The sequence below is a fragment of the Podarcis bocagei genome (assembly GCF_964188305.1).
Source record: "Podarcis bocagei genome assembly, chromosome: 15".
Classification (NCBI taxonomy): Eukaryota; Metazoa; Chordata; class Lepidosauria; order Squamata; family Lacertidae; genus Podarcis; species Podarcis bocagei.
This window is the reverse complement of record NC_138141.1, coordinates 46271486-46294023: the sequence shown is the minus strand read 5'-3', so window position 1 is coordinate 46294023 and position 22538 is coordinate 46271486. Positions and strand designations below refer to the sequence as shown.

The 22538-nt window shown below is 55.6% G+C and overlaps 1 protein-coding gene across 2 annotated transcripts in view; it reads left to right on the top strand.

Moving 5' to 3' along the window:
• Positions 1 to 22538, top strand: part of SMG6 (SMG6 nonsense mediated mRNA decay factor) — an 89581-nt gene that overhangs the window by 54477 nt on the left and 12566 nt on the right. For both annotated transcript variants that reach the window (XM_081172345.1, XM_081172344.1), the window contains exons 13-14: positions 3440 to 3641; positions 20821 to 20997. In XM_081172345.1, the coding sequence (XP_081028471.1) occupies positions 3440 to 3641; positions 20821 to 20997 (379 nt within the window). The remainder of the gene's footprint in view (positions 1 to 3439; positions 3642 to 20820; positions 20998 to 22538) is intronic.

Genomic DNA, 22538 nt, shown 5'->3' with positions numbered 1-22538 from the left:
ACTTCTGCCAGTCCATATAGGCAATGACAGCATAGGAGGAGCCCTGCCGGATCAGGCCAGTGGCTCACCTGGCCCAGCCTCCTGCCCTCCCAATGGCCAACCAGACGTCTCAGGGAGGAATCCGAAAGCAGGATCTGAGCCCAGGAGCCTCGGAAGTAGCCTGGGGTCTCTGCCTCCCTCTGCTGCCGCCTCCCAGCCTCCTGCCCCAGGTGGGTGACTCACACTGCTGGTGGGGGCTGCCAGCGGAGATGGGAGCATCAGGCCGCCTAAAGCCTGGCCAAATCCTTCCTCCCCGCGGCCCATGGGCAGCAGCGTCGCACGTCGGAGGTGGCCCAGAGCTGTCCTCTTGCATCCGGCCCTTGTCTCTGCAGCCAAGGCCCCGAGGATAAGCTCAGGGCCGTGGGGCAGCGCAGGGCGGGGGGGCAGCACCGTTGCTCATATACGTTTCCTCTGGTGCGGATCTGGAGGGGGGGCAGTTCGTGGAAAGTTCAGTTCCTTTTAACCCTCCAGGCTCTGTTTATTTTCAAGCTGGTAGCGCAAGCCAAGCCTTTTCCCATTACATCATGGGGGACCCTTGGACATCGTCCGCCCGCGCACGCCCCCCCCCAAAAGCCCGACATATTTACTCCTGTTTCTCTCTGTGTGCCTTTTCCACCTTTTAAATGTTTCTGACAGCCAGACCTGGCCGGGGCAAAGTGGGGAGGGGGAGCCACGATCTGGGGGCCCCCTCCTCCCTGCCTCCCTCCCTCCGACCAAGGCTCTGGGGGCGCAGGCAGGCGCTGATGGTGTGCTGGGCTTTGATTAATGGCAGCTCATTCCGCCCAGCTCCCAGGACACTCTTGAAAACAAGATGTTTCGTTTCAATGCAAGGCTTTTCTCTCTCCTCCCCCCTCCCCGCATGTTGATTCCAGCAAATAAATGAGTGCAGATTGTCCACCTGGAGCCACTTGCTGGGGGGGGGGAGAGGTGTTGGGGTAGGGGGCTTGTCGTAGGCCCCGAGGATGGAAGACCTTCCCTGGTCCCAGGGTGAGCGGGCACAGAGAGAGAGGGCAAGGAAGGGGTTCCCTTTCCCTGCCACCACTGGAGTGACCCTTTTCTCTGGTCCCACGGCGAAAAACGTCCCTCTTGAAAGCGAACACTTTTTGAAAAGAGGTTTGAGGAGTGAGCATGAGAACATGACCCCCTGCTTCTGCAAACTGACCCTCATTGTCCTTGGCCAGCTGCTTCCAACAATATTTATTTACTCATTCATTTTTGGCATTTCTGGTCCACCTTTTTCTCTGAGGAGCGTCCCTGGTTCTCCCCCTCCTCATTTTAATCCTGGCAACAACCCTGCAAGGTGGGTTGAGCTGAGAGAGGCAGTGACCGGCCCCCAAGGTCATGCCCAGCTGTGCCCCTTTCCTCTCCCTGCTCACCCACCCCCAAGCACAGCTACACCTTAGGAATGACTGCCATGTCCTGCACCACTGAGACTCCTCCTGCTTTTCATCACTTCATTTCTGCCCCTCAAGAATACAGTTCTTTACAAGGCACCCAGTTAACGTTTTGTCATTGGGCAGGGTGTCAGTATCGTCCACAACTCCCTCTTGGGGCTGCAATCCTTAATGCTGGGGAGCAAGCCCTCAAATTGAGCTCCTGTGCCAGCTCCCTCTGGAGCCCAAGATGGCAGCTGCAGGTGACACCACCGGCGTTGTGCAACCAGGCGAGATTGCTTTGAGAATTGGGATAAAAAATGGCTGTCTGTTGCTTGGGGTTCTTTAGCTGCAATTCCTGCCTTGCAGGGGGATGGTCTAGAGGACCCTTGGGGTCCTTCACGACCCTTGGATTCCCTAGGGGCTTTTAAACAGAGCTTGCATCAGCGGTGATTCCTGTGTTGCAGCGGGTTGTGCTGGATGATCCTCGGGGGTCCCTTCCAACACCACAATTCTGCGAAAAGTGCTGCAAAGGGAGCACCACTTGCTTGGCCCATTTCCACCCTTTTTGACTGCTTTGCATCATTTTTTCTGCTTCCTCTTCCCCTGCCCAGCCTGGCTTCTGAGGTTTCCCCAGCCATGGTGACATGCTCTTCCAGGCCCCTCTTTGCACCACTTGAAAGAGCTCCCAAATGGCACTCTCTGTTCTCACCCTCGGCTCTGCGGGGTGTGAGAGCCACCCACACGCTACACACCCTCCTCCCCAGGGTGCCTTTGAGGGTGAAGCTGCGGCCAGAAGCGAAACTGGTGTCAGGATGCCAGCAAACACCCCCACCCCGCCTTTCGTGTCTCTCTCTCACAACATACCTGAAGCTGAATGTCGGGAGAGTCAGGGCAGACGAAAGAAAGCCCTTCTTCAGGGTTGAACTGTGGAACTCCCTGCCACAGGAGGCAGTGATGGCTACCAACCTGGATGGCCTTAAAAGAGCATTGCACAAACACATGGAGGAAGAGGAGGAGGCGGCTTTGGAAGGCTCCTTGCCAAGGTGGCTGTGCTCTGCCTCCATCGTCAGAAACTGGTGCTTCCTAATGCTGGTTGCTGGCTACTGCTACCCACAGTTTAATGGGGATGCTTCCAGGAGTTGAAGCTGGATATAGGAAGCTACCATCCAGGTCAGTTTTGCCTACACGGACTGGCAGCATCCCCTGGAGGTGTCTTTCCCAGCCCTCCCCAGGGATGATGCAGTTGGGGTTTGAAGCTGGAGCCTTCTGCATGCAGAGCAGGTACTCGGGGGCCACGGCCGGCCCAGTTTGGCCCTCCCACAGCTGTCCTCATGCTTCCCCCAGGAGCCAGCGTGGCTCCAATAGCAAGTGAGAGTGGGCACCCAGTGGGTGCCCAAGAGCCTGGCACTCTCCACCAGACTCGGAGTAACTTACCCTTCCTTTCGCTGTGCTTTCCCTTTGCTCTCTGTGGGAGATCCTTCCCCAACCGGACAAAGCCTGTTAGTTTTGGCCCCTTTAGCCTTAAAGGTGTGCGTGTGTGTGTGCCCCTTGTGTCCCTGGGCCTCCCCCTTTCCTCTCTGCTGTCTTCTGTAGAGTCCATGTTGAGCTCAATAGTTGAGAGACAGTGGTGGTGTAGTGGTTAGAGTCCAGCACTGGGGCCTGGGAGAGACCAGGGTTCAAATCTCCGCTCGGCCATGAAGCTCACAGGGTGACCTTGGAGGCCAGCCCCTCTTGCCTCTCATCCTGAGCCACCTTTCTGGGACAGAGGAGAATGGCATGTATCCCCTTGAGCTCATTGGAGAAGACAGTGGGGTAGAAAGGCAATAGAGGCCTCTCCAGCCTATGTGACATGGGGGGCAGGCATCTTTTAGGGGAAGGGGAAGGGGTGCCCACGCCTTGCCTGCAACAGAGTGCCCAGCCCTGCAGGGAAGTTGCATCTCCTGAGCAAGAGTGTCTGCGGTGTCCTGGGGATGGGGGTCTCTCCTGCCTTGCTCAGCTCCCCCCTCCTTCTCCCCACCCTGCAGGGTCTCGGTGGACGTGTGGGCCACCCTGGCCGACTTCTGCAACATCCTGACGGCCGTGAACCAGTCGGAGGTGCCGCTCTACAAGGACCCGGACGAGGACCTGGCCCTGCTCAGCCTGGAGGAGGACCGCCTGCTCTCGGGTTTCGTCCCACTGCTGGTCGCCCCCCAGGAGCCCTGCTACGTGGAGAAATCCTCGGACAAGGTCAGGGCCGGGGCACGACGCCCCTCCTCCTCCTCCTCCTCTCTGTCTCCCCCCTCCACAACCCTCCAGGCCGTTTCTTCTTGGGAAGCATTTTTGTGCAAACGAAACACGATTAAGTCATTGAGAAAAGGGTGTTAAGGGAAAATATCGACCTTTTAGCCGCTGACATCCCGCTCTGTGTCATGAAAAACCCTCTTGACTTCCTTTTGCTGTGTGTGTGTGTGTGTGTGTGTGTGTGTGTGTGTGTGTGTGTGTGTGTAAGAGAGAGTGTGTGTGAGAGAGTGTGTCTGTGAGTGCGCTCGCTGGCATGCCGTAGATACGGTCATTTCCTCCCTTGTTTAAAGAGCGCAGCTTGCGTTGGCAGCTCTCTGCAGTTCCTCCAAATGGCTTGCATCACGCTCCTCCGAGCAGCCTCCTCCTCTCCCCCCTCCCCGCCCCGACTACAGAGCCCTGCGTGAGGAGGAAGCCGGCCAGATCTATCTCTCTTCCTCTAAAGACCGGGCGATAAAGAAGGTTGGCGGGGAAGTGAAAAGAAGCACCCAGTGAGGGTTATTGGGGGGGGGGCTGCCAGATCTCCTGCAGCTTCCCTTGCCCCACCAGCAGCAGCTCTCTGGGGTTCATAGAATTGTAGAGTTGAAAGGGATCCCCAAAGGTCCTCTAGCCCACCCCCTGCAAAGCAGGAATCACGGCTGAAGAATCGCTGGCAGGTGGCCACCCAACCTCCATCTAAAGGCCTCCGAGGAAGGAGAGCCCATGACCTTCAGCCACTGCTGAATGGCTCTTCACTTCAGAAAGTTCTTCCTGGTGTTTGGTCAGAATCTCCTTCCTTGTCACTCGTCCTCGCCTCTGGAGCAGCAGAATACAAGCTTGCTCCATCTTCCATGTGACAGCCCTTCCTTATTTGAAGCTGGCTCTCGTGTCACCTCTCCCTTTCCTCTTTTGTAGAACATAAAAGGGGCCTGATCTCGTCCAGCATCTTGTTGTCATGTCGGCAAACCAGATTCCCCAATAGGAAACCCTCAAGCAGGGCTTGAGCACGAGAGCAGCCCCCCTCCCCTCTTGTGGTGTCCAGCACCTTTGTTCCTTCTTGTTTAGTCGTTTAGTCATGTCCGACTCTTTGTGACCCCCTAGACCAGAGCACACCAGGCACTCCTATCTTCTACTGCCTCCCGCAGTTTGGTCAAACTCCTGTTCGTAGCTTGGAGAACACTGTCCCACCATCTCGTCCTCTGTCGTCCCCTTCTCCTTGGGCCCTCCATCTTTCCCAACATCAGGGTCTTTTCCAGGGAGTCTTCTCTTCTCATGAGGTGGCCAAAGTCTTGGAGCCTCAACTTCAGGATCTGTCCTTCCAGTGAGCACTCAGGGCTGATTTCATTAAGAATGGAGAGGTTTGATCTTCTTGCAGTCCATGGGACTCTCAAGAGTCTCCTCCAGCACCAGAATTCAAAAGCATCCATTCTTTGGCGATCTGCCTTCTTTATGGTCCAGCTCTCACTTCCATACATCACTACTGGGCCTCTCTTAGCACCCACGTCCTATGAAGATGACACCTCCTGAGTTGGGATTGGGAGCTCTCCTCTTTGGACCTTGGATAGGAACAAAAGGAGAGCCTTCTGGATCAAGCCCATTGCCCATCTGGCCCAGCACCCTCTTCTCACTCATAAGATGCCCTAAAGGCAAACCCTGAGACTGAGAAGCATCACCGCCTGTGACCGTGGAATCAGATCAGAGCCATTAGGGTGAATAACCATCAATAGTTTTATCCTCCTCCATGGATTTGTCCTATCCTCTTATAATGCCATCCAAGCAGGTGGCCATCTCTGCCTCCTGTGGAAGAGAGGTCCATAGCTCATGAAGAAGAACTTGCTTTCATCTGCCCTGAATCTTCCAGCTCTCAACTTCATCACATGTCCCTGCCTTCTGTACGTAAAAAAAATATGCTGCCCCCAAGAGCTTTACCCCTCGAATCCTAGCCTTTGGGCAGGAGGCTAAGCCAGTGGCGGTTGCCCCGTTCTGGGCTGCAGACCCCTGGCTTTGGCTACCGAGAGTCCAGCTGGCAAGGTGCGGGGGAACGGGAAGGCCTAATGCCTTTTGCACACTGGAGCACAGGGGGTCTTGAAACCCGAACCATCCCCTAAGCATGTCACATGTTAATAGCAAAAAAAAGGAAGAAGAAAGGAAAGAGAGGTTTTTAAATACCCATAATAAAAAAGGCCAGGAGCCCCTCCCCCCACCCCACCCCGAGGTCCCAGCAAAGGCCCCCAGCAGAAACCAGGCTGTGTTTTTCTCATTTGCAGGACCAGCCAGAGAGGAGAGTTCCCCCCTCCTCCCCCTCCCTATATCCTTGCAGCAGCCTGTTTCTCCTGCTGTATCTGCTACGGGGGGCAACGGGGGGGGGTCTCCTTTTCATGCACCAGGCCCCTTTCGTTGTGCAGTCGCAAGCAATGCGCCCAGGGATGGGGTTGCCTCCTTCAGATCCAGGGTGGAAGCAAGAGTTCCTCTCTCTCTGCTTTTATTTTTTGGCCTGTGCAATATTATATCCTGAATGGATTATGGAATATTACATTTATTTGATATGAAGTTGTTTATTTTAATGTTACCTTTTTAAATTATGACTTAGTTGGATCAGACTGGTACACAACCTGTGTTGTGTATTTCGCTGTTTCTGCGGCTTGTAAAGCGCCTTGCATATGGTCCCTCTCTCCAGCAGCGGGTTGGACTAAATGAACTCTGGGGTGCCCTTTCTGCCTCTGTGATGCAGGTGTCCCTTACAGGGAATGCTGCAGCCTCTGAGTGCGCTGTCCCTGCTTTCGGCTTGGGGGAGGCAGGATGACACCCCTGGCAAATACTTCTTGTGCACTCAGCAAGGGGTGACTTGTGGCAAGTGGAACCTTTTTTTTTTTTGTAAAGCTTTAATTTATTTATATAATGTATATAAGACAGAGAACAGTTACAACAATGGGTAAAGATGAAAAAATGAAAAACAAAACTATGAAACAGGCACTTTGAATGAGTACAGTTGCACATGGGTGAAAATTGCACAGTCCCAAGTAAAGAATATCAGTTTTGTCTGATCTTCTAGATTTGCCAGGCTTGGACCAAGAGTTGTCCTGAAAGTGATACTTCCCTTGTATATGTAACAATGGAATTCCAAACCATATTCAAAGCATCTAGAGGTTCTAGCCTTTCTCAAAAACTCAAACTGTGCCTAATTTTCTCCATTCCAGCTTTGTTCCAGAGGGTACCAAATATAAGATTTTGGGCTGCTTTCTGTTGAGTTGCAATGACTGTTTCAGCTGCCGAGATCAATTCTTTTGACAGTGTTCAGCAATATTAATTCTGGATGACAATCGTTTGTTTTGTAATATTTATCATTTCCATCAAAATCATGGATGTTTTAGCTGGGATTCCAGCATTGCAGGCGGTGGTCCTGGATGTCCCTTGACATACTTTGCAACTCGACAATTCTGTGATTCTATGAAAATTAAATTTTTAAAATCTGAGGCCAGCCTTGCATTGAGACGAAGGAGAGGCGAGCCCTGGAGAAAACCCGCAGGAGCGTCTCTGACTTGGAGGAGAAAGAGGAGCTGGGATTGGGGTGGGGGGGCAGACTGAACTGAGCCATAAATCTCGGGTGCGGAATCTGAGGGAAAAGGCTCCCACCTGGAAGTCTCGGGCGGCTGCCGAAGCTTCCCTTTCTGGGGCGCCCCAGATTTGCGGGAAGCAGAGGCTCTGTCGGCCCCTCGTAATTGATGTCCGCTGGAGCTGGGGCTCTGCCAGGCTTGCGTTGGCCGGGCGCCAGCGTTCTGTAATTTCGGAGCCAGGTGTGAAGCGATTTCTGTTCCGTCTTGTTCCCAAGCACCTACAGAAGCCTCTCGCGTCCCACTGAGGCAGGGGGGGGTCTGCTCCAGCCTCCAGGAAGGAAACAGCTGTGCAGGTAGAAAGACGGGAAGACGACGGGGAGGGGGGGAGGAAACGGCCCAGCGGCAACGGAGTGCTTCTTGCACCCAGGTGCGATGACACATGGCTGGGTGCCTGCCAGGGGGCACCCAGCCAGGCATGCGCCCACGAGGAAGAGCCCCCTTGCACTGTGAGGAATTGTGGGGTGGCGAGGAGGGGCTGAGTCCCCCTCCAGTTTGCCCACCTTGCAGGCTGTGGACTCCTCTTTCTATCCCAGCCTTGCGGTGGCTCTCCGGAGCCTCACCTGCTGACTTCTTAAGAACCAAAGAAGAGTCTAGCTTCTGGATCAGGCCAAAGGGAGCCCATCTAGGCCAGCATTCTGTCCTGACAGTGGGCAACCAGATGCCTCGTATGGGAAATTCTGTTGGCTTTGGTACCCCTGCAAGCCTTGGTCTGTCTGAGCCGGCTGACATCCCCCCTCCCTCTTCGCTTTGCCTGGTCCTGTCTTGGCCATCTAAGGGCAGGTTGCTATTGGCATAGTTAGCATACAGAGGGAACACTGTAGGGCTGGGATGTTTGGTTGCTTAATCTAAAACAAAAGCCCCATAATGCGCTTTTAAAAAGGCGCCCCTGGTTAATCAGGCAACAAATGCACATTACTTCATAGAAACCACCAGAGCAACCTTGCAGATGTCAGTGATAAGATGGTCCCTCCGCTCAGGCTTACAATCTAAAAAGTCACAGCATGAAAGGAAAAGCTGTCAGAAGGGAGGAGGGAAAAAGCAGGCACCAGGCACTGTGCCTTAAAGTTACAGAATTTATGTCATGGCCAGCTGGAATGGAGAGATTTCAAGAAAACGAGGAGGCCAAGGGAAGAGGGCTCTGGGGCTCTGGTCCTGCTTTCCGCAAGGCAGGTGGAGAGGCTCTGCAGGTATATACAGATTGAAACTTCAAACTCAGGTGTCTTTAAGTAGAAGCAACTGGGGACATATGGGTGCCCAAGCTGGCATTAATCTGGCAGGAGGGAATGTCATTGAGGACTAGCAAAGTGTGGCATCCCACCCCACGAAAGCTCGCTCACCTTGCCAGCTTGGATCCCAGCAAGCCTCTTGGCCAAGAATGATGCTGGACTCAGCAGCTTTTCTGCCCTCTCCCTTCCAGGGGCTGCTGGTCCTCTGGAAAGATCATTAGGGGATCCCAGAGTGCTTAATGAAGTGGTGAAAGGGGAGGGGCAGTGAGCACCAGTGAGGGGCAGGTGGAGAGGAGCAGGATTAGGCGCTGCTCAGACACTCGCCCTCCTTGCAGGGAGCAAAGGAGCCAAGGGATCGACTTCCCTTCCAAAGGCCTTTAGGCATCCCTCACAGAGGGCAGATCCCCAGGCACACTCATGGAGGTGAGGAAGGCTCTCAGCGGCCCCAAGCCCCAAGGGCTCTCTTCTCCCTCCAGCGCCAGATGATGTAAATGCCTCTGGGACACCCAAGTGGGGACTGCTGTTGCGCTCAGGTCCTGCTTGCTTGCGGGCTTCCCATGGGGGAATCCTGTTGGCCATGGCAATGGTGGATTAGATGGGCTCTCTGGCCTGATCCAGCAGCCAGGCTCTTCTTGTGCTGTCTGCATACTGTCTCCAGCACCAGAGGCCCCATTCCTCTGAATGCCTGTTGCTGGGGAATCCCTAGCAGGAGAGCCCTGCTCTTAAGCTCTGGTCCTGGTGGCTCTCGGGCTTCCCGTTGGGTCGTCTGCTTGGCCCCTCACAGAATCAAAGAATCATAGAGTTGGAAGGGAATCTCAGCTGAAGCATCCAAGACAGAGGGCCATCCACCCACTGCTTAAAAACCTCCAAGGAGACGCTTCAGGAAAAAAGCAACTGAAACTATCAAGGGGATGTAGCGGTTCCCCTGGGAGGAAAGGTCAGCTTTTTAATTTAGAGGAAAGGCAAGAGCTGACATGACAGAAGTGCATTGAATTATGCCAGGCATGAGGAAAGTGGCAGGGGAAAGTTTTGCTCTTCTCATGACTCGCGAAAATCCAAGGAGCGGAAAGTTGGAACATTCAGGACAAATAGAAGGAAGAGCTTCCTCATGCAGCAGGGCACGGTTAATCTGTGGAACTCCCTCCCACCGGAGGCAGGGATGGCCACCAACTGGGATGGCATTCAACAAATTCATGGAGGACAAGAGGGCTATGGATGGCCACTGGCCATTGTGCCTAGGCTTTGCCACCATGGTTGGAAGCAGCCATGCTTCAGAAAACCAGTCGCTGGAAATCTCAGAAGGGAAGAGGGCTCTGGGGCTCTGGTCCTGCTCACAGATTTCCAGGCATCTATCTGGCTGGCCCCTGTGAGGACAGGAGGCTGGGCTCGGTGGGCCATTGCCCTGATCCAGCAGACTCTTTCTTACTCAGGCCCTGAGCCTTCCCAGCGCTCCTCCCACCCCCCAACCTCCTTTGGATCGGAGCACCCAGCGGCCCCTCTCTTGTGTCAGCTGCATCTTGGGAGGAGCTGGCGGCCGGCCAGGTGTCATCACTTGCGGCAGTGCCCCTGCCGTTGGGGGGGGGAGGCGCGAGATAAGATCAGCCGCTTGAGGTGATGGCACCGTTTCAAATAAACCAGGCATGACCCAGAGCTCCCACTTCAAATGGGGGAATGGAATTGCTTCATCCGCTTGACAGCTCGCTCCGCGGAACGAAATTTATCTCCCCTTAATTGCCTCGGATCCCCAGAGAGAGGCTGCGTACGGTAATTCCGAGGAGATAATTAACATCAAATTTAAAAAATATGCGGCTCCGTGGCAAGGATCCGAGGGCCGAGCTGGGAAGGCACAGCCAGAGGTGCCCCCACCCCCAGGAGAGCTGATGGAGTGGCCACAATTGTGGGGGGCATGTGCTCAAGGTTGGGGATGCAGCTTCTCCCCGGAAGTGATGGCGCACCCCACCTATGCTTTTGGAGGGGGGCACAAGGATCAGGACCACCCCTCCCTGGTCCTTCCAGCAGGAAGCAGTTGGTTTTTGGGCTTGCAAGCCATGCCTCTTTGGAGGCTCAAGGCAGGGCCAACTTCCTGCCCAGAGAGAGAGTGGCCTGGACAACTTTGGACCGTGTGTGGGACGTCCCGGCTTCCCCTCTTATGCCCATCCTGACCACCGGCCTCTGCATCCTCTCTCAGTCCTTGCTCAGGACCAGGAAGGAGCCTCCCTTTGTGCTGGCACTGCTGGACAGAAGACCTCTGGAGGTGCCTTGGGGTGTGCACTGCATGACTATACTGTCAGACTCCAGAGTGGGCCACCAGCCCTGGCAGGCAGCACGGCCTCGGGCAGGGATGGAGTTGGGAGTTGTAGTCCCGGAGGGTGCCCCGTTGGCTGCCCCTGCTCCAGAGTCCCTGCCTGCAGCCTTCAGGTTGCAGAGTCACCTGAGGTGGCTTTTTAACAGCAGCACTTAACCTCCATCCAAATACATTTGTTTGCTAATAGGATTTCTTACCATAAGGTCCCGGGGCAGGTTTCAACCCTATATTTATGCAATTACCAAAACGTTTATGAAGCCGTTACAATTAGAGAACAAGCGAAATAGATTAGAGCAGCATCTAAATTGCACCCATAGAGTTGAGTCCCTCAGAAGGTCCAACCACCAATGGTTAGGTAGATCTCTGCAGAGAGGGACTTCCAGAATTTAGGGGGTCCTGCAGAGAAAGCCCCTCTCCTAGGCTGGTGTTCCCCACCTCTGAAGGTGGGAGAATCGTTGTGTTTGAAAAAGAATAATTAAGAAGTGGTTGCCGAACTGCACATCTGGGCTGAAGACAGTCCCTGGGTTTGCAGAGGGCAAGAGCCACTGCTCTTGAAGTGTCCTCTTGGAGGAGAGAGGTGTTGCAGTCAGAGCTAGCAAGGCTTCTAAATACCAGTTGCTGGAAACCACAGGAGCAGAGAGTTTCTCTTGTGCTCCAATCCTGCTTGCAGGTTTCCCATAATGAGCATCTGGTTGTCCACAGTGAGAACAGGATGCTGGACAAGACGGGCCATTGGCCTGACCCAGCAGTCTCCTCTTGGGCTGTTTTTAAGAGGCAAGTTCCTAGTCCTCATAATCCTCTGAGAACAGGATGCCGGACTCAATGGGCCTGAACCAGCAAGCTCTTCTTATGGAAGCCACAGAAGGGGAGAATGCTCTTGGGCTGGGGACATGAAATGTTACTGTTCATTTATAATACGCCCCCTTACAGCATTGACAATATATCCAGGGGCAGCAAGCTCTGTTGTGCAATGGGCAAGTTGCACGAGGTCTGCATAGGGTGGGCGAAGGTGCCCAACATCCCCCATTCGGATGACCCCTCCTGAGAGTTTGCACGGCTTTGTCTCAAAAGAGGTGCCTCCAGGCAAGCTTGGCTTCCTTTAGATTCCAGCAGCATCTATAAGCTGGTGGTGGTGCTGGTTTGGGGTTTGCTTTTTTAAAAAAAGTACTGAAATTGGAGCAAATTTGCATTTGAAAGCTGGCGTGAGTCCCCCTCTGATTCTCTTGAGGGAACCTGCACAGTCCCTTTGATGTCCTCACCTCCCTTGGATCTACATCAAGGAGCCTCCCGAGGGGAGAAAAGCAGAGCCTCTGGCTTGGTGGGGAAATATTTGCACCTGGTTGCCGGGGTGTCAAGAGCAGGGTCACCAGGAGGCAACTGGGGGGAGAGAGAGGCAGCCCTCCAGGCAGAAGGTGTGAGCTTCCCTCTGCAGAGAGGGAGAAGCCGGCACCTCCATGAGGGCTGGCCTCTTGCTGGGGGGAACAACCCTGTCAGCATGGAGGAGCAGGAGGAGGACAGGGCTTATTGCAGGCCCTGGGCCCAAACCTCCTCAGCTTTTCTCTGAGCAAATTCCGGTCAGATAAAGGACTGCTTCACGCGGCACAGGCAAACTGTGGAACTCCCTCCCTCAAGAAACAGTCAAAGCCACCAGTCTGAATGGCTTTAAAGAGGATTGGAGATATTCATGGAGGAGGAGAGGGCTGTTGATATTCCCTCGCTGTGGTGGCTCTGCTCTGACTGCCCGGTCAGAGGCAGCCATGCTTCTGAGTGCCAGTGGCTGGAAACCTCAGGAGGAGAGAGTGCGCCTCTTGGGCTCAGATCCTGCTTGTGAGTTTCCCTTGGGGGCATCTGGTTGGCTGCCATCCATGAGAAAAGGATGCTGGACCAGGTGGGCCATTGACCCTGCCACTGACTCTGCACAAACACCTGACCTCCCTCCCTCTCCAGAATATTATGAACATGAGGTGTAGAAAGGTGGAACGCCCAACGCCATTTGTGGCAACGCTCGTGAGCCCACGCAGAGCATCCAGGACTGTGACCTGGTTTGTCCTCCAAATTCCTCCCTTCCTATGGTTGGCTTCTGGAAAAGGAAATGGTTTCTGGTAACGCCTCTCCCCCAAGATTCAAGGTGAACTGGGGTGTAGGGTGCAGGAAGGTGCCGCGGAGTACTCCTGCTTGGTATGCAGAAGGAGGTCCCAGGCTCAGTCCTCCAGGGGCATCCGCAAGTTGGGCCTCCCTCCTACATCCAGGGGAACTGTCTCTCTCTCCCGGGGGCAGAAGCAACCCAGAGCAGCCCCAATCCCTGCAGGAACCCCCTTCCAATTCTGTGAATCTTTAGCTGTGATGGCAGGGGGCTGGACTAGATGACCCTTGGGGATCCTTTCCAACTCTATGATTCTGTTATTTCTTTTCAGCCCCCTTACAGCCCCCCCTTTCTTCCCTGGGCTTTGTGCAGGGACTTGCTCTATAGCACTGCTGCTGGTGGTGGTGGTGGTTCTCCCTGTTGTAATGAATGAGCCGTCAAGCCAGGAGTGAGCGCCTCTTCTTCCTCCTGGCAAAGGCTCCCTTTTTCACACCCTTCTGCATGGAGGTAGAGTCCCTCTCCGTTGGGGTGGGAGGAGAGGAGGGTGCCTTACCCCTGAGCCACAGTTCCCTCCTCAAAGGACGTCTGCCGGGGATGCTTGGGGGCACCTTTCTCTCAGGGCCAGGGTGGCACGCTTGGCTCCTTCTGGCTCCACAGATCTGCCCCACAATAGTCCCTCCAAGATGGGGCTTGAGCCTGGTTCTCTGCTCGCTCTCTGGACCTTGCCAGCGGCCTACCTAGTCCAACATCCTGCTCTCACACTGGCCAACCAGATGCCTGAATGGAAAACCCACAGGCAGAGTCCTTTCCGCTCCTGTGGTTTCCAGCAGTTGGCATTCGGTAGCATTGCTGCCTCCCCACCCCTTCATCTGGGGTGCCCTGTTGTGGGGTGACATGGAGAAGAAGCAGAGTTGCAGAACATTCCTCCCCTGGCAAGTATCTCTCTTTCCAGGACGCCCCGTGCCTGGGGAAGAGACGCAGCTGGCAGCAGCGAGTGGGGAGAAATGTGCATCTTGGGGCGGATAAGACAATGGGCTGGAAAATCTTTCCTGCTCTTTGCTGGCAGGAGGACCTGCCTGGGGAGGCAGCCGGTAGGAGAAGCCTCATCTGGAGAGAGAGAGAGGTCTTGCCTGGCCCACGGGCAGCGGAACAAACTACGCCCAGGTTTGCAGCTGGCCAGCTGTGGCCCATCCCCACCTCCCATCTCCTGTCAGAGGCTCGGAAACGCTGAGCTAACTCCGATCAAGGCTTGAGATTTGTTGCTGAAGGTGCAGGGCGGGGGGAAGAGGACGTGGAGAGGTGCCTGCCCAGCTGGGCTCTCTGCAGATTGGAGATGGATTGCGGAGTCACAGCTCCCTGAAATGTGGGATGTCCCTCTCAAGCCAGAGAGCCAGCGAGAGAGCCCATCAACCCTGCCTTGAACTCCCAGAGCTGAGCCTCTCCCCGTTTCTCTGGCCTGCTCCCCCCACCCTCCTGGTGCCCCCGCCTCCTCCTCTCTGGGTCCCTGCAGCAACTCCTTGGAACGCTCCTGCTCCTGCTCCACCAGCACGGGTAATGTCTGGCCAGCGGTTCCGCCAAGAGCTAGATCATGTTGAGGGCGTGGAGGGGAGGGAGGGGAAGGACGGGGGCTTCCTCCCCTCCGACCCTCTCCTCCTCCGGAGGAACCAGGGAGGAGGAAGAACAGGCGCAGAAGGGATGGATCCAGGCCCCTGGACAGGCCCCGGCCACCTTCGGAAGGCTTTCAGCCCTTGAAAAAGACACGTCCCAGCGCCTGTGAATAGGAGGGAGGCAGAGCAAGGGCCCAGATTAGGACGTGCCGCTTGCCCAAGGCTGGAGCAGCAGCGAGGCACTTTTGTAGTGTCCGGACAGGAAGTGAAAGCTCCCTCGGTCTCTCTCTCTCTGCCCTTGTAAAGCCTCCCCAGGTCACCCTCGACTCTTCCTGTTCTGCCGAGGTTGTCCATAGTTGCAAGATTTGGGACAGATAAAAGAAAGTCCTTTTTCACGCAGTGCCCAGTTAAACTGCGGAACTCACTCCCTCAGGAGGCAAAGATGGCCACCAACTTGAATGGCTTTCAGAGAGGAGTAGACACATTCCTGGAGGAGGCTACTAGCCCCCAGGGCTCAGCTCTGCACAGCCAGAGGCAGCGATGCTTCTGAATGCCAGTTGCTGAAAACAGCAGGCAGGAGGGGAGAAGGCTCCTGTGTTCGAATCTTGCTTGCAGGTTTCTCCCAGGCATCTGGTCAGCCCCTGCGAGAACAGGATGCTGGACTAGATGGGTCACTGGCCTGATCCAGCAGGCTCTTTCTTCTTAGGTTCTCACATTTTCAGGTGGGTGCTGCTCCATGTCTGCCGCAAGCACTTCCTGCCACTGCAGGATTCTGCATCTGTTTCAGGTTTTGGCAGCAGCAGAATTAGAAGCTTGGGTTTGTTTCAGTCTGCCAAGGAGGTTTGACAGCATGTGGGCAGCAGCCACCACAGTCGTGGAAAACAGCGAGGCTTTTGTGGCTGGGCTGGGGAGCCTGTGCTTGCCTGCAGTGGCTCTTTGGCCCTCCCCCACCATTGCATATTGTGCAAGTGCTGCTTTGTTTGCGTGACTCGAAAACGGTTGCAGAGGATTCAGCCTTTTTTTGCAGAACAGCATTTTGATGACTTGTTGGTAGCTCAGCGGAACGCTGCCCCCAAATGCCACGCCTCCACCCCTTCTGCTGAGCCTGCACCTTCTGGTGCCCTCTCTGGCAGGGACTTGCCCTGGAAGTGGGCGAGCCAGAGCGCCAGTGGGGATGAGGCCGCTCTCCTGCTTCCCAGATCATCCTGCCCACCTCTTTTGCCAGGCTTGCACCCACGTTCTCCTCCCCCAGGGACAGAGCAGCTGCCTGGTGCTCCTCCTGCAGGTGGGATTCAGCCCAGCCCTGCAGCTCAGGGTGGCCAGCTTGCCAGCCCCTGCGCCACTCCTGCCGCAGAGCCCCGAAGCCCTGCCATGACCTCAGGGGCCAGACCTCCAGCCAGGAGTGGGCGGCAAATAGGCCTATTGCTCAGGGGTTCCCAAACTTTTTCAGGCCCCCACCCCCTTGTTTCCACAAACTCCTCCCCAGAGCCCCCTACCCTGTAAAAAGCATTATTCAGCATAGTGGTCTTCCCGAACACAATGAAATTCATAACAGGAACAATTGGTTGCACATTTATTCAAAATCCGGTTGGAACTATTGTAACTTAATTCAACAAAACAGGTGAAATTGATGCAGTGAAACCAGCTTTCCCAGTCCGACAGTCCTTTGCACCTCCAGTGCCCCCCTGCTGCCCCCTTGCCAGGAAACTTCACTGCCCCCAAGGGGTGACACCACCCACTTTGGGAACCACAGGGGCAGCTGCATGGTCAGGGGAGCAGAGAGATGGGGCTGCCTCCAGTTTCCCCTGGTGTGCAAGTGTGGCCAAGTGGAGCGCTTGGCTCAGGGTCTCTCCTGTCCTGATGTTTTAATCACCTGTTAGGTGCTCCGAGGAGCCTCTGCCAGCAAAGGAGGAAGGGAGGCTCTGGCAGCCACTTTCACCAGCTCCTTGCCAGGAGAGCTTTTGGCCCTTCTCCTGAGCCCCACCTCATCTCCTGCCCCCACCGGGTCCTGTGCTGCAGCTGCCAAGGGGCTGGCGAGGTTGACCTTTCCCAGTCAAGGCTGGTGTCAACCCTGGGCTGGCTCTCTCGCTCCCAAGCGCTTCAGACAAACTGTGAAAGCCAGCCAAAAGGTGTCAGGAATTAGCAGAGGGGAGGCGATCAGTAAATCAAGCCTCCTTTCGAGGTGGTCCAGGGAATGTGAGCTGCAGGGGAAGTTTGTGCCTCTGGGGTTGTGGCACAGAGCCCCAAGTCTTGGCCGGATCCTGCCACCTCTTTCCCCCCATGCACAGATTCTCCCAGCGCAGCCTTCTCTCTGCAGCAACACCCCAATGCTTCCCTGGACCCAGAGAAACCCCTTGAACACAGGTTATTCCCACAAGAGGCACCTGGGTGATCACTCTGGGAAGAGGACGCTGCACTCGAGGGGCCCCCACTGGCCTGATCCAGCAGCCTCTTCTCATGTTCGTACGTCCCACAAACCCAGTCGCGGGATTTATGACGCACCTGGTGCCAAAGAGTGCATTATCGTCCTTCGCACCCTCACGGCCGCGCCACAAGGTAGGCCAGGGCGAGCCACGCTGTCTTGCCAGGGGCTCAGGCCTGCCAGCATCCAGTCAGCACTCTGTCCCCCATCCAGACCCGTCTCCTGTCAGGTCCACTGGGTGGGGCAGGGGAAACATTTCCAGTCGCAGGATCGAAACTTTAGGAGCTGGGCTTCGGCTCGCAAGGGCGGAGGGGGAGAAGCCAGGAGCCACAAAGGGCCAGCACCAGAACTGGTGGGCCGCAGTCCCTGCCCAAAACCCAGAGTGATCCAGAAGGGGAGTGAACTCTCAGAGGACCTTGGCAGCACCAGTTCCATCCTGAGCACCCCACACGGTTCCCTCTGAGCTCTGTTTCTAGGATCCCTTTCACAGGGCGACTTTTCAGACAGGAGTGGTTTTTTCCCCTGCCGACAGATGCCCTTGGGGATTGAACCTGGCATCTCCTTCATGCAAGGCCCGTGCCCAGACTTGGATGCTCAGAGGGTGCTCCCATACCCCAACCCTTTAAGGCGGGCCAGGTGGGGTGCTGGCCAGTTGTGGCACGTCCGAGGCCTCCCCGCCTCAGCTGCGTCCCACAGACACCCCCTCTTGCTCGCTCTCTGCCCACACCGGCAGACCCACGCTTGTTGGGGAGGGTGAGCAGCTCCTCCCTCCCCCCCCATTGCAGCCTGTTCCCTGCTTCCTGCCGGGTGGAGGGCAATGTCAGGCCATGGAGGTCACGGCGGGGTGAGGCAGCTGATGGCCCATGCGCCAGGGGACTCCGATTACCCTGCGGCAGAGAGGAAGCTGGCAGCTCGAGGGGGCAGGGGAAGTGCAAGCACTTCCTCTCTCCCGGGCAGAGCAGAGCTGCCTTTCCCCACCAGCCCAGGCAGCTCTGAGTCAGCCTCCACAGGGAGCCACCTGGGCTAGGCCAGCACCCCTCACCCCCTCCCTCTTGGCCCAGAGAGTGCTGGGGGCCTCCCTGCTGGTGCTGCTTGTGGGGCACGCTTCTTCCCCCTTGATCCTTCTCCTGGCCAGCAGGCATCCCCTCTCGCAGGCCAGGCCTCCAGTGCTCACGGTCAAGGGCAGCTGTGCCCAAAGGGCTCACCGTCTTCTCTGCAGGCAGGGGAGGGCCGTACAGCATCTGTCTTGCAGGCAGCAGGTTCCTGGTTCAACCCCCAAAGGCATCTCCAGGTCATAATAATAATAACTTTATTGTTTATATGCCACCCATCTGACTAGGTTGTCCCAGCCACTCTGGGCAGCTCCCAACAAAATATTAAAAACACAATAAAACATCAAACATTTAAAACCTCCCTGTACAGGACTGCCTTCACGCGTCTTCTAAAAGTCAAATAGTTGTTTTATTTCCTAGACTGGGAGAGACTCCTGCCTGAAACCCTGGAGAGCTGCTGCCAGTCAGTGTAGACACTATTGTGTTAAATGAACCATAGAATCATAGAGTTGGAAGAGACCACAAGGGCCATCGAGTGCCAAGCAGGAAACAGTCATTGGTTTGACTGGGTATAAGGCCACTTCCTAGGTTCCTGTTTCAGCCTTTTATTGAGAGCCATGAGGACTAGAATCTTCCTTTAGTTTCACGGAAAGGTCTGTAGCTCAGTGAAGGATGCAGCGCAGAATGGGACAAGACGGGAGGAGCTGAGGACACAGAGGGAACAGCTGTCCGGCAGCCGTCTTCCATCCTGCGGCTTCCCATCTCGTTTTTTTCTCAGACTCTTGGGGCTTCTGTGACTCCTACATGGCAGGGGATTGGACTGGATGACCTTTGGGGGTATTTTCCAGTTTTACAGTTCTGTGACTCCTTTGTCTGGCTGCCATTGCAGTCAGCCAGCGTGGGCACTTGCCATGTGGGGTGGGTGGGTCTACATTTTCACCTTGAAATCCCTTCTGGGGGGACCTGGCCACAGCAGAAGCACCAATTCCCTGAAGTGAAGGAGGGCAGCTTTTTTGTGCCTTTGAAATGGGCATGGAGGAGCAGGAGTCTGCGCCAGCAATGCTGGGATGCCTGCCCTCCCTTCTCTCCCTCCCCAGCCCAGGTTCCCTCCTCACACTTCCCTCAGCAATGAGGGATGTTGGCTCGACCGCCCTACAGGCTCTCTCTCGGAAGCTTGCCGGCAGCCCTGTCCATCAGAGCCGAGCCTGTCAAGGATCGCAGCCCTCCCAGGCTGGCGAGAGAAGGAAGGATTTCTTCACCCGGGTGCGTCACTGACTTGGAACATGGGGCAGTGATGGCTGCTGGTGTAAGAGGCTTTGGAGAGGATTGGACATATCCGAGGAGGAGGAGGAGAGGGCTGGCAGGGGCTGCTGATCTTGATGGGCACATGGAGCTTCCACATCCAGGCACAGTCTACCCCAGGGGTAGGCAGCCTAAGGCCCGTGGGCCGGATGTGGCCCAATCGCCTTCTCAATCCGGCCTGTGGACAGTCCTGGAATCAGCGTGTTTTTACATAAGTAGAATGTGTCCTTTTATTTCTAATGCATCTCTGGGTTATATGTGGGGCACAGGAATTTGTTCATTTCCCCCCCTCCAAAAAAAATTAATAATAATCTGGCCCTCCACATGGTCTGAGGGACAGTGGAGTGGCCCACGGCTGATAAAGGTTGCTGGCACCCGGTCTACCCTCTTGAGCACCGTTCACTGGGCAGCTGCAGCAGGAAAGGGGCGTCCCTTTCGAACCCTGCTGTGGGTGTCTTCTTGGCCACTGTGGAAAGCAGGGTGCTGGTCTGGTCCAAGAGCCTCCTGGATCAGGCCAGTGGCCCATCTGTCCCCTCATCCTTTCCTCACAGTGGCCACCTAGATGCCCAAAGGGAAACCCGCAAGTAGGAAAAGGGTGGCACAGTTTTGGCCAGCCTTGGCCATCCTGGTGCCCATCAGAGGCTCTCCTGCGGGTTGCAGGAGTGGGGCACCTTGGCGGCTTGCCCTGCCAGACCTGGAAAGCCTCTTTCCTGGGCGGATCCAACATGTGGCTGGAACTGGCCCTCATGCTGGAGCACCCTAAAACGCTCCCCTTTTCTGTATCTACATTCACACCTGTTGTTGTATTGAACTCTTTTATTGTTTCAACTGCTTCAAAGGTTTGCCAGGTTTAGAGATTGATATAGATATGATGGTTCAAAAATAGAAATTGATAAAGAGAGATATGATGGTTTAAATATAGATGCATAAACGGGAAGGTCCCAGAGCGGAGTCCAGCTCGGAAGCCCATTTGCTGTCGTGAGCAGTCACAGCGGGCAGAGAAGTCTCTCGGATCATGTTCTCATAATGCCACAAGAGCCGCCCCCTCCATCGGAGGTTTGGCATCTCCAACTTAAAGCTCTGAGGATCTGGAGAACAGGATATCCCGCTGTTCCTCCAAGGAGCCCACAATGGTGTGCGCCTTCTCCCTCTCTCCCTTCAATCTCCACAACGACCCTGTAGAGTGTGAGCCTGAGAGACAAGTGACCAGGGCAAAGTCGGCTGGTGAGCTTCCTGGCTGAGCAGGGATTTGATCCCAGGCCTTCGCTCAGCACACTAACCACTACACCCCACTGCTTCTCTCCTTAGCCACAGATGCCCTCCCCTCTCCTGGCCAACGGCCCAGCAGCCTGTTTAGTGTCAGAGAGGTTGGTTGCTCCCGTGTTGCCAGCAGGACTCAAACCCGGGTCTCCCTCTGGATCTGCTACGTGCCTGCGCCCTGTCCCGCCCCCCCCCCTGCCCAGACAATGCCCTCTGACCTCTGTATCTTGTTGTGTGTCCCCACCCCCTCCATCTCTCTCATCCTGGCTCCTCCATAGGTCATTGCGGCGGACTGCAAGCGGGTCACTGTGCTGAAGTATTTCCTGGAAGCCCTCTGTGGCCAAGAAGAGCCATTGCTGGCATTCAAGGGTGGAAAGTATGTGTCAGTGGCCCCCGTCCCAGACGCCATGGGAAAGGAAGCAGCCAGCCAAGAGGGAAAACAACTGGAAGATCAGGTACCGGAGGGCGGGGGGGGGGGGAGAGATCAGCGCAGGCAGCAGCAGGAGCAATTGCCCCAGCGGGGCCTGGGCTGGCCGCGCTCCCCGCTATTTATAGCTGGCCAGGAGGAGGAGGAGGAAGACCAGCCTTTGGGGGGGTCCTGCTGCTGCTGCCGCCGCTGCACTCATATGTGCCCCTTCCTGCCAGCAGCCTTTATTTCTCTGTCTCTCTCTCTCTCTCTCTCTGGCAACAGCGATGAGTTCCAGATGCGCTTTCCAAATAACGATTCCTTTCAGGGTGGGGGGGCACAGCTTTAATAACGTGCAGCTCAGGCCCAGCAGGAAAGGGTTTGGGGGTGGGAGGCAGAGCAGGGTGAGGGTTCAGGCTCAGGATCGAGTTTATTGGGGCGGTGGAGGGGGGGTGAGAAGCAGCGCTGAGCAGCAGCCCACGTACAGGAAGAGAGGGGCTTGGTGCTGGCTCTTCTCTCCCCTGCCCTCCCTTTGCCTCTCGCGCTCTCTCTTTCACACACACATCCTGATGTGATTAAGGAATTTCTCCTCTTGTTTTTCTGCCCCGGCTTGTTCCTGTAGCCCGGGGTTCTCTGCAGGCCGTCCGTGTGTGAGAGTGTGTGAGCGCTTGGTGTTCGTTCAGCATCCCTGCCAGCTGCTCTGCAAGGCTGCGCTTGCCTTGAGGAGGATCTCGCAGGGGGTCAGAGAGCGGGAAGCGGGTGGCAGGCAGAAGAAAGCCCTCCTTCGTTCTCCACAGGGTTAAACTGCGGAACTCGCTCCCACAGGAAGCAGCCACCAGCCTAGGTGGCTTTAAAAGAGGATGGGGCAGATTTGTTTATTTACACCCCTCCTTCTTCCCTGACCGGGACACAAGGCGGCTTACAGATAAAATCCACAGAGGAGGACCGTTCTTGTAGAGCAGGGAGAAAGATCAGAAAAGGGCAGCCCAAATAATTGAGGGAATTGAGAGACTCCCCCGTGAAGGAAGGTTGCAGCTTTGAGGATTACTTTAGAGAAAAGGCGAGTGAGAGGCAACACAATAGAAGTTTATAAAAGTCACGCATGGCATAGAGAAAGCAGATAAAGAAAAGTCACTCATAACGTGAGAACTCAAGGATATGTGTTGAAGCTGAACGTTGGGAAATTGAGGGTGGATAAAAGAGAGTCCTTCACGCAGTGCTGAGTTGAACTCTGGAACTCCCTCCCACTGGAGGCAGGGATGGCCGCCAACATGGATAGGTTTAAAAAGAGGATCAGACAGATTCAAAGAGGAGGAGAGGGCTGTCAGTGGCTACTAGCCCAGGGGCTTGGCTCTGCCTCCACGGTCAGAGGCAGCAATACTTCTGAATCCCAGTTGCTGGAAACTGCAGGAGGGGAGAAGGCTCTAGTGCTCAGATCCTGCTTGTGGGGACAGCAGGCTGGACTGGAGGGGCCCCTGGCCTGATCCATCTGGCTCTTCTGAGCTTCTTGTGCAGGATAGAGGAGGAGAGGCTTCGGATTCTGAGGCTGGGGAGACCCTTTTGCCCAGCCTTGGGCCGAGGAGCCAAGGA